Raw genomic sequence first — 12,309 nt, 5'->3', positions numbered from 1 at the left:
ACAACAACATCCATTACTGTGCATGTCAGAGACAATAGGAACATGAGCAAGATGTAAAAACCGCTTATCATACTTCAGTCAAGCTACCAAGATATATACAGCCCCCGCCAAGAGAAAAAAAAAATATTAAAGTTAAAAACACATACAATGTAATTTGCTGGGAATGATGTCTAACGATAAATCATGGAGATTAAGCCTGATGTACAATATGAAGGTGTTCAGAACACTTGCAGTGTTCTCCCCAGCCCCTTTTAGCCAGGCGTACCACCTGACACTTTCAGTAACCACCTGGCTGTTTTTGGGTGGTTACTTAAGGGTTGGATCACAATACAGGGGCTGCCATCCAGCTATAATTTCTTCCCACCCAGCTAAAAGTATTTTTCTGGGTTGAACACCGACTTGTGTAGCAATATCACCTTGCAATGGGACATCTGTATTGCACAGATGAATGCACCCAATCTGCTCAATGTTGCTTATAAGATGACAAGCATGATATAATAATTGTTGGGTGAAATAAGGGGATCATTGGAAGGTATACAGATTACTACCTTAAAAACTATTTCATGTGTATTACCTTAGGGGTGAAGAAGTTATGATAACGAATACATCTCCCCTGGGTATTTTTTTTTTTTTTTTTGGAGTATTTAATGATCTGAGAATAATGGCATGTGTATGATAGGTGGGAACACTTACAGTCACCCACTGGTTGCTCATCTAGGCATTTGCTATCAGATTTCAGCAACAAATTTTCAGCAACAAAGACCTTTTAAGGCATCATAGACTAAATAATATTTCATTAAAGCAATATGAAAAAGTTATGGACATTTTATTGTGCACAGATTAGGGTTTGCAAGAAAAAAGCAAAAAACAGTAAAACGAAATGCAAACATTGCATACAAAACACCAAAAACACAACTCTCACATCCCGATCTCCATGCAGGTTTTCAACAGCACATGAGTACTTCTTGATCAACCACTGACTGACCCAACTGGACTCATGTAGGAAATCCAGAAAACCTGAAGAGCACAGAGTGGAGTCTGGCACACAGTGATTTACAACAGGTGGAGCACTAACACACATGCATGCAGGATAGGCACATAGGCATTGCCACCTACAGAACCCAAGTTCTGCAAGACATTTTTTCCCCGTTTGTCCATGGTGTGCTTACAAATCATTAAAAGGAGGCTTCGGTCACAGAAAAGATTGGACTCTAAAACAATAACAAGATTCTGTGATATGTCTATTTTAGGAACCACAATTTATTCTCAAGGTTTTGGATATGAACAAATACCATGCAGTTTTCTCCCCAGCCCTTTTTAGCTGGGCACACCAGTCGGCACTTATCGGTAACCACACAGCCGTTTTAGGATGGTTGCAGATGAGCTGGGTAACAATACAGAGGCTGGCATCCATCTACAATTTCATCTCACCTTGCTTAAAAATATTTCTGGGTTCAACACTGTCATGCGGAATTTCTTCAGTGGAATAGGGTGTTATTCAATATTTAGGGTAATTATTGGCAATTGCAAATCTAACAGAAAAAACGCTTTACTGTGGTATGGGCCTGACATATGAAATTTGGTAAAGGCACAACCGTTATTCCTATAGCAACCAACCAGTTAAATTTAGTTTCAAGAAAAGGTAAAACAAGACTTCTATAGACAGCACAAACTTTATTTTTTCTTAGCCACCTTTACATAAAAGGACCAGTGAGAATAGCTGGGTGCATGGAGTATGTGCTCGTACCAGCAAGACAGATAACACACATTACTTTTCCAGGGCAAATGTAGCCATGCAAAGACAGACACAGATCACTATATAGTCAAACACTGGGAACTCACTCTCATAAACTACTGTGCAGTTTTGACCTGTAGAAAATAAGATTAATAATCATCAACCTCTGAATTTAGAGAGAAGCCCACCATCAGGTAAAAGTAGAGAATGGCTTACTTAAAGTGTTCCACAGAATGTAAAGTGGCTGCCGTATATCCTGGTGAAGTTTGAGGTTGTCCCACAAGACTTGAATAAGAACATGCTTGCTGTCCTCTGATATTGAGCTCCTAGGGATCTAGAGGTGGGGGAAAAAAACAGAACAATGAAAAGAATGAAAATCACAGGCAAACCCTGTTCAATGATTTGTATAAGGTCTCTAAATTAAAGCTGAACTATATAAACATGTCAATAAAGGAATCTTCTGGTCACAGTAATTTCTGAGTTTAGTTCCCCTTTAAACAAAACTATCTACTGATACATGAAAAACTGACCATTGATCATTGCTTAGATCATGCTTTAACTCACCTTTGAATGCTTATTACAATGTTCTGAGGAGAGGATTAATCCTGGCAGGTTGCTGGGAAGGTCCAGTCTCCGGAAATACCACACCAAATTCCAGAAAACTATGGGGTGATGATCAACAAAGCCTGGAATGGTAATGGATGCATCTCCTTCATTCTCCAGTAAACTTTCCAGTTCTTTCCAAACTACAAGAGGGCTCAGGTAAGGAACAGTTATTGGCTCAGGATGCGACATCCTCCAGTCTAGCTCTCGCGAGTCCTGTTGTCAATAACAAAAGATAGAAATGTAGACAAATACAGACACAGGTAAATTTATCACAGTATGATTCCAAGTTCATTATGGATTTCATATGAACCATTTATTTTTATATCCTAATATTCATTCTGACGTGCATTATAACTAGACAAAGCCACTATACTCAGCTTAAAATTCCTATTACTAGCTGATGGCAACTCACAGCTTGCTAACTGATGAAGAAGTACTGTTAATTTTTGATTGCATTGTAAAATAAGCTCAAAGCAATGGATGCAAATCTCTACCAGCAAGGACGCAAGCAAGCAGTAGTCTGTTAAGTCCTCCTCCCTTTTCAGAAAAAATGTATATATATATATATATAATGTACGTACACACACACACACACACACACACACACACACACACCTGACTACTTACAGTGGGTGTCTGAAAGTTAGTGGGTAAACTGCCTGTGGAAACATGACTTAGATTACAAGATGACTTCTCATCTGAAGTGCTGATACTTCTCATTACAGGAAGACTAGGACAGGCAGATTCATTTGGATCCGTCTTTCTCTTTCCAGATGGAATCTCTATAGTTCTGGTATTGGTTTTCTCCAGTCTACCTTTGCTATAAGAATAAAACATTAGGCTCAGGTGAATACAGTTATGAATAATGATACTCTGTAAGATGAATAATGGGTGTAAGCTGCTGTATTCCAAGTACAGAAGGCACAAGAAAAAAAAAAGGCACAATCAATATCATTAATTACCTTGATGGAGTGATTGAGTAAGCTGGGGGTATGATTGCAGACTTAGGCCTCTGACAACCTGAAGGGTGCATGCTGTCTGTGGATGGACTGACTTTTAAGAAGTACCTGTTACAGTAAAGATAATACATCTCAAAGTAAATTTTTGGACATCTGCATTGTAAACCCACTCCTAATAATAACGACCATGTGTACTTTGACTGCATATATGCTGACAGGCAAATAATATTTAAAAATTGTTGTTGCTGCTTACAACAACATCAACATACACATAAAAAGCATCCATTAATGTCTAAACTGCTTGATGACTCTGCCCCCTGGATGGTGGCAAGCTGGGCATACAAGAAATTGCCTTGACAAGAACATGACTGTTGTTCCTGAAAAGAAAGGAAGCTGGGGACAGCATAGAAGCTTAGAGAGAGCTAGTGGAACTTGTTTTTGTACACGATTTCATCTTATGATTAGTTACCCTTTACTTTCTGGACATGTCATTTTTAGAGGTGACCATATCTGCATAAATTCTATTTGGAAGGAAGATATGCCAGGATAAAAGAAAAATATTTTTGTAACTTACCATGGCAGTCAATTAAGGGACACAGACATCTGAAACCTTTGGGTTTTGCTGTTGGATAATTTAACACTGGCAACCAGGAAACTTGTAGCTTAGTGTTACTAATTCTATTACTAACAAGTCTCAGTTCCTTAGCAAGTGCCGAGAGCAGAATCAAACATACAGTTCAAAAAGAAAGGACTTCTGTGTCCTTGGATGGATAGAAAAAAAAATATTTTACAGTTCTTAGTAAGTTCTTTTGTTTCTTGTTCATTGCGAACAAAGAAGTCCCTGAAACATTCAACTGACTAGACCTGAGAGAATTCACAGTGTAAAAAGCTGCATTTCCCAGAGTTTTGTTGGAACAAGGGTATACTTGGATTGTGTACAAGAAACAGCTCACTTGCATAAGTGTGAGAATGGTAAGGACCGAGCAAGGACAACATATACAGGAAGAGGGTTATAAAACAAAAGGGTATTTGATATTTGATGTCCTAAATGACCCAAACCAGACTGACAAGTACAAGGAGCAAATAGGAATGAACAACAATTATTGTGTCTCTTGAGGAGGATGGATACCTTGCTTGTGAAGCTAAAGTCATGTGGGGCAAAACTTTAGGGTCATAAATAAGCGATGTCAAGCTTAGGACATTACTTTCACTCAAATGTTTTTTTGGTTGCCAGTGTCCAAACCTCCGAAATGTGTCAGTATAGCCCCGAGGTATCGGCTTCATGTGACCCACTATGGATAAGAAATAAAACTATATACAGTACATTTCCCCAATACCAAAACAATTTCTAATGTTTTGTTTTCTTTAAAAACAACAACTACAGTACTGTGGGCTTCTGCCAGAAATCCAGTGGGTTATGTCATTCTGCTGCTCTGAGATCCCTGTGATTGTAAGCCCTGTCCAGTTCTTTATAACATAGGAGGAGGTGTTTTGTAGTTTAAAGAAAAACTGAGCAAAACTGACAACACTAGTTGGGATAGCAATATAATCGAGAAGGCAGCATTAACATGTATTCTTTTGTACTTGCAGTGATTCTGAATGAATACAACATCTGAACGTATTGAAGAATTTTTAATGTATTGGGAGGGGGAAGGACAGCACGCTAAGCCAGTCAAGCTTTGCAGCACTGTCAAGTCTAACCTTTTGCTTACAGCTTAGGGAGAGAACAGCATGATCAATGGGCTGCTGATCCCTTATTGTCCTATTACAATAGGTAGAGTCCTAGCCAAGCTATTGGTAGTATAGTTTATAAGGAAGACCTGGCTTTGCCTTTTGCTGGAAGTGCTTGTGCCACAAGACTAGTTAAAAAGTGGTATAGACTGTTTACAGATATGTTTATCAATAAATCGAATCCAATATAATGAAAGACAATAGCCTCATTCTTTGTTTTGCAGTTCTGAGTTAAGATTGAGTTCTACAAGGTGGTTGGAAATCAGGGTGGATGCTAAGCAAACTAAAATTTATAAATAAAGGAATGTTACATTTACCAAACATTTATTAGGTTTTTAGTTTCCTGGTGCAGTGACTCATTCACATGCAGTTAATATTTGGTGAAGGCCAAATTTACTGCTTTATAAATATACAGTACCTCTATAATATTCTATCATATGCTTACTTCCCTTAAAATTATTAGACATGTGGTCTAGAAAGTCAAACTGTCTTCAAAACATATATACACCGGATACAATTTTTTTTTGTTATTGAACATTACAATTTAGTACAAAATATACTCACATTTGTTATGCTCTTTAAAAGACAAAAAATGAAAATTGTGTCATTAGATAATGTACTAATCTCCTTACCGACCAGGGCGGCGCAGGTCTCTGATCTCAATGTTTAGAAAGGGGAGGAAGGCGCTTCCACAAAAGGGACAAGTGGTGTTAAGATTTGAATCGTCTGCTGTCCAGCCAGCCATAATCTCCTCATCATGGACAAGGCAATCACAGGTCAGACAGCGGGAGCAGCTAGAGATTAGTACCTGTTGAAAGAAATTCAGGTCTTATTATACACTGCTTTTTAGAAAATACAATTCACAAGCAGAATGACAGATTATATTAATATACTGTGCCTTCCCAACAATGACACAAGCAAGAGCTTCTACATATATGGAGAACTCTTAAATTCTTAAAAAGAATAATCATACTTATATTATCCATACGAGTATATGTAACACGTGATATGTGTAGGTTGCAAAGCAATATGCTTAATACTAAAAAATATATGTACCTATAAAATTTAAAGTACAAATAATCCCAATCTACTTTTTTATTATTTTATTATCTATTTTTTGTTATTTTTTTTTATCTATTTTATTTTTAGCGAGTAATTTACAGATAATACATTTTTAAAAACATAGTTTATCTTAAAAATTCAGATTTTTGGCACTTGGCTACCTCCTCATTTAAGAAAAAGGTATGAACAAGAGAGTTCAGAAAAGCAGGACAATCACAGAGCAATATTTTAGAATTTTGATTAAAAGTTCTACAAATCTTAATTAAATCTAAAAAATGTATATCACAACAAAATATCCAATTAAAAACAAAGCTAATTGTGCACATACACAGTACAGAAGTACATTATTTGGACCTTAACATTTATATATTGGTAATTATATCTCCTCTAGGAATATAATTTATGAAAAATTTCACTAGAGGGGAAACTCCATTCAAGGGTTATGTCATTCGACGAGTTTCACAGAGGGGGTGTTTGTTCGGACCTGCTGCTCCTTTTTTCTGGTATATGACTGTGTGCAAATAAACAACCTACACTCCTTATCTGCAGGGAAGTGATGAACCCTTCAATATTTATTGTTCATTCCTGAGAAAGCAGCCTAAGTTTTGTGAAATGCATTAAATGACATATATGAATAAACCCTTGAATAGAGTTTCACCTCTAGTGAAATTTGTTTCCATAAGTGATATTCCTAGAGGGGATATAATTACCAAAAAATATATGTTAGGGTCTAAATAATGTACCAAATATGTGCACAATCCGCTTTGTTTTTAATTGGATATTTTGTTCTGGTTTTAATTTATTAGATTTACGTGGCTTGTTGTCATTGCTATATATTGTAATTAGGGCTTTATTTTGATTACTTCTTTAATACATGTTCCCCCTCATCTGTGCCAGTGCTGTTGAAGTAAGGCAAACAGAGAGGTGAATTGAGCGATGGATCGTGTATGAGCTGGATGCTTGTAAATTATCAGCTGTGCGGAGTTAACACAGAAGGGAGCAATCCACAACCTTACAACCATCAGCAAATGAAAACAATCTACACTGTGTACATTAATAACCATGAAACCCAATTGTTAATGTACACAGCGGGAAACATTGACTGATGTTTGTCAAGGGTGGGAATGTTCCCTACTGATAGATTATTTTATATATAGTATAATATTGCACTCCCATGTTTATTTAGGGTTTGGGAGTTTAGATTCTCTCTTACATTGAGGAATGTACTTTTTTCAGTTGCACCCTACACCTGAAGCTTCTTTCCCTCTCTTGCGGGCAAATGTGTAAAAAAAAAAAAAAAAATGTACCTCCATAGCATAGTTTTGGAAGACACTGGAACTACTGGAACTGCAGGAAGATAGAATCTCAGACTTGTAGTTTTGTGATGTTCTGGAAGGGGAACCTAGGATCAAAAAGAAGAGATTAATGTTGTGTTTTGTATATCTATGTGAACTCTTCACTAGATATCTTTGTTATTTTAGCCTCACCGCTGTGGTAGAGCTGCTTAGAAGTTCCCTCTTGGGAAGTGTTACTCTCCAAACTGGTTCTACTCATTCCCACTGAGCTGCTGCCAGTAGACAGATCATTGTCACGAGGAGAGGTGATGCCTTCAAAGTCATCTTCATTGATGGAGCAGGATTCTATATCTCCAGCTCCACCTGACGATAGGCTTGCTCTGTCAGAATTCTGATCCTGCAGAAGAAAAAAAAAAAAAAACAAGGATTTGTCCCTAATGTAATAAGGCAGACACATCTGCTATGAAAATAAAAAATTCAGTTCATAAACATTAAAAGCATGAAAAAATTTAAATGCAGAACACTACCCCTTTCTATCTCATAATGCAGAAGCAGTTAAACAAGCTGCAAAAGTATGACATGCTTTTATTCAATAGACGTTGTTTTTGAACTATCAGAGCTCAATTTTAGAATTTTAGAAAAATCTAAAGAAACTTGTAACACCTCATACCACAAAATGTTTTTTTATTCAGGTATAGAACTCACTTTTATGGGCCCAGCATAGTTGGTGATCTTTGAGTACCACTTTGTGGCTTTCTCAGCAACACCTTTTCCAGCAGAGACCATGCTAGTTTTTAGTACATCCAGCTTAGGTGTGAGGAGTGTATCAAAATTAAAGGATGTTGGAGACATTAAGGCTAAGGCTGAGTCTGGAGGGTGTTCTGCTTGTGGACTGCTGGCAGCATATCCTGGAGAGGACCAAAGACGACCTCTGTGTCGCTCCTCCGGCTTTGAGTGATAAGTTTTTGACTTTATTAATCTGGGTGCTTGTGGCGGTGTTGAAGGGAGACTGGAACGCCTGCAGAGAGGTATGGATTTAGAAGTTTTGTACTGGTCAGAAGTGTTTTTCTGCAAGTCCATGCTAGGGGCTCGGCTAGTCAATGGGCTGCTCATATTCATGTACATCTCGATTTCCTCTGCTAGGTCCCTTTTAGCAGATGGTGTTAGAAGGCCTTTGTTATCCACCGCCTCCTCAGTTTCCTCTTCCTGACCAGTCTCAGCTGCCAGCATTGATAGAGGATCTAATCCAACTTTTACATTTGTCTTTTCCACAGGATTGGCAACAAACATTGATGCAGATGAGCTTGTACTCATGCTTCTCTCTCTTAACAATGCCTTTGGGTAACTGGATTTAGATGGCTTGTTTTCAACAGTGTCATTGTCCAGATCTTCTAGGTCAAAAATCACTGGGGAATCTACTTTGTCACCATACTCCTCTTCTCCAACTGGCGAGTCATCATCACTCCACTGCTTGGTCACACTTGTAATTTCTTTGTTCAGAGAGCTCTTTTTAATATCCAAGGTCTTTGGGCGAGGGATGATTTTATTGAAGGCTCCACTAAGTATTTTTGCATCAGCACCCAATTTATCCAGTATTTTTCATGGCTCGGTCTCTCCTGCATTTCCACCTAATAGTACAGCAAGATTTTCTCCACTGTAGTGTCTGTTTCTGGATTCCCATTCTAATTGACTTTTTAAGGAAGGTTCCATAGCACTTTTGTGTCTTCTTCGTAAACTCCAGCTTTGGTATATTTCACGTTCCCTAGCGTCTTCAAAACCCGGTGAAAAAAGAAGACCTGCCGAGTTACCTGAAATTAAGACAGAAAAAAATGGATCTTGAGAATATGTTAATGCAGTAGTATGTTACTGTAAACAGTAAGGATCATTTTCCTGTACCAGGGACATCTTTCCAGTGACAGAAGTACTATAAAAGGGCAGACAAATATCCATTTCCATGATCATTCCTTCTTGTTAGAGAAATTGATGGATCACTCCCTTACTTCCTCTTTAGGAAGGGCAATTAGATTTGAAGTTAGGAAGGAAGCCTACTCATTGCTTGTCTGGACAACAAGGAAGCACCACCATAAAAACAGGTATTTTTTAAGTAAGTGCACTGAAAGTAGAACTAAACTCATCTATCTATTTCTTAGGCCAACATTTTCACGGAGTCTTAAATGAGCCATTTTGATTGTGTAGGCAAGAATGATTTAACTCACATGCCATGTCCGTGGGATTTAATTTATTCCCAGAATCCCAAGTGCTAAGTAAAATCAACGGTTTATAAAAGTTAGGTTTTATCCTGCCCATTATACCTACTAAACATTACAAATTAGTCCCTCATTGGGATGTGCAATGGGCCAATAGATATTGCATCTGCATTTTCAAAGTAATTTTACTATTTTACTATTGCAGTTTGATACACTTTATGATACTTGCTACCTTATAGTGAATCACACTGCATATATCAAGGTATACAAGGTATTCCAGTATATATAGTAGGGAAAAATGTATGTTAAAGACAGTGTAAATATATTTGCAAGGGGGAAAAAAAACCTGGCTTATCTTCTTGCCTGGAATAAACCAAGGAATTATTCACTGGCACATCTCTAGTTGATGTTGCAAAGCTGGGCTTGCCCTAAAGCAGCAGTTGCCATAAAGGAAAAGTTTTGGATTGATTCACCCCTACACATTATGAAGATATTCAGCTTCTGCTTTAAATGCTTAGACATACAGTCATAGCTATATTGAGATGCTGTATTAAAGAGGAACTCCATGTTTTGTGGTACTGTGGGATATAAATGCCATGCATTATTTACACTTACCCATGTGGCATCCTTACCTTGGCACAGTGATAAGTGGATATCACACATTACACTTACAATTCTCACAACTTTAGAGAACAATTTATTGGAGTACTTCTTGAAAGAAGTATTTTTCCCACACAAGTTTTCTACGTGTCATTTAAATTGGGTAGCAGAGGAGTTTGTTAACTAAGCATATCATGAAAAACATGACTGCTGCCACTACTGACCTTTTAAATGAAAGAGCATTATGTTTGGCTGCCAACCTACTTTAGCACTTTTCCTGATCGCCATACTTGCTATATGGCAGACTTTTAATGCATGTGTGAAAAGTAAGAGCAATGTAACTTGGTAAATTTCTCAGTCTGTTAAAATGTTCCTTCATATGTTCAGGGGAGAGGAGTTGTAGCCCAAATAAAGAGACTAAGGCTACAGACAAACGTAAGACTTTTTTCTTTGGAAAGGATCTTTCACAATCCTTTACAACGACAAGACTGAAAGATGCATGAACGAGCACTGTACACTGTACATACAGCGCCGTTCTGCTCTATAGAGAGGGGAGGGGGGAGAACGAGCAAGTGGCACCCCACCCTTAACTTGTATTGCAGTCGTTCATAGATCTGTCAGAATGGATCCATGAATGACATTGGACAAGCGCTGTACACATGTCAGAGTCTCGTGAGATTCTAGCCCTGAAGTGATAATCATCTGACTTGTGTACATAGCCCAAGTCTTAAAGCTGATCAAAGATTAGTCAGAAAACAAACTAAAAAGTAAATGTGATAAATTACATTAGGATAGATTTGCTGCCCTACCCTTCATAAAACGAGCATATTCAGATTTACATCATCATATAGTTTCTACTTACTGTCTACAACTTTGCCAGCCATGCTGTCTACTTTGCCATCTTTCCGTACTATGTTGGACGGTTTTGTGACTTTTTCAGAAATAGGGCTCAGCAGCTGTGGGAGGCCATCTCTACTGCCCTTAGAGCTTTCTGATTCAGACACTGAGTAGAAAACAGATTAAAAATATTTTTAGAAGGAGTCTCCTAATAAAAAGGTTCATCACTTATTTTAGTACCTCCTACCTTTAAACTGAAGTAATTTAGCACACCTATTTGATAAGTAAAAAAAAAAAAAAAAAAAAAAAAAAAAAAAAAAAAAATGCACGAATTTTCGAAAACTAAAAAGCATTTGTATGGTCTTTCAATATAAAACTGATTCTTAAAAGCCTTTGATTTCCTGAAAAATGCGGGGAATTCAGTAATGCATGTGTGCTGCTGGTATGAATGTGCCTGCAGAAAGTACCATAAAATATGAAAAGCTCCCTACATACAAATACAGTTAATTTCCATAGGGGTAATTGTATTTGTATACTTACAAGAGCTAGAGTCACTCCCTCGAGAGTCTTCTTGTTCCTCTTGTATATCATGTACAGCCCCTCTGCGAACTTCCTCTTTGGATAATGAACTGTATCCCAGATCTGACTGACCACCTGATACAAGCAAAGTAGGTTTAGACCAGCATACTACAAATAAATTTACCAATTTTTTTATTAATTAGTTTATCATAATTTAGGGATGTCTATGTTACAACATCACACAAAAAAGGATATAAAATGACCCACTACTGCATTCAATGGTCAAATGAACAAAAAATGTCGCACATCAGTGGAGTTTGGTGAGCGGTGTCACCCATTGAGATCTCTGAGCAACCCCAGGGAAAAATATCTTTGGTTCTACTTTCACTAATACTTCTGCTTCAGCAAAAGAACTTTCACATTTCCACTGGAGTGGCAATCATTTTAATTTACTGTAAACAAAAAACTTAACAGGCAGAATGAAACCCTCTGTGCAGGTGTATACATATGGAAACTCAGGGGCAGACAAATTAGCAGAGTTACAACAGGAAACCATTAGATAGTTCCAGTAACAAAAATACTGAAGTCTTGTGGACTGGTCATTTAGGTTTGGTTCAGTTTATGCTGATACAGTAAGGGTCTTGCACACAGCTGCCTGGGTGTTGTGTAGTACTTTGGGGGCAGTAGGCAAAAACATTAACCACCTTGTAAACAATATTGATATGAAAAAATATTCTACTCTCAAATGCCAATGATTT

The 12,309-nt window shown here is 37.6% G+C and overlaps 1 protein-coding gene across 1 annotated transcript in view; it reads right to left on the bottom strand.

Moving 5' to 3' along the window:
* Nucleotides 1–12,309, bottom strand: part of DENND4A (DENN domain containing 4A) — a 75,007-nt gene that overhangs the window by 4,089 nt on the left and 58,609 nt on the right. The window contains 10 exon segments of the mRNA XM_072402618.1: nucleotides 1,952–2,069; nucleotides 2,300–2,554; nucleotides 2,969–3,161; nucleotides 3,304–3,408; nucleotides 5,664–5,839; nucleotides 7,401–7,495; nucleotides 7,581–7,785; nucleotides 8,094–9,196; nucleotides 11,058–11,198; nucleotides 11,573–11,686. Of these exon segments, the coding sequence (XP_072258719.1) occupies nucleotides 1,952–2,069; nucleotides 2,300–2,554; nucleotides 2,969–3,161; nucleotides 3,304–3,408; nucleotides 5,664–5,839; nucleotides 7,401–7,495; nucleotides 7,581–7,785; nucleotides 8,094–9,196; nucleotides 11,058–11,198; nucleotides 11,573–11,686 (2,505 nt within the window).

The sequence above is a fragment of the Pyxicephalus adspersus genome, chromosome 2 (assembly GCF_032062135.1).
Source record: "Pyxicephalus adspersus chromosome 2, UCB_Pads_2.0, whole genome shotgun sequence".
Classification (NCBI taxonomy): Eukaryota; Metazoa; Chordata; class Amphibia; order Anura; family Pyxicephalidae; genus Pyxicephalus; species Pyxicephalus adspersus.
The sequence above is the reverse complement of the archived record's forward strand: the minus strand, read 5'-3'. Positions and strand labels throughout refer to the sequence as shown.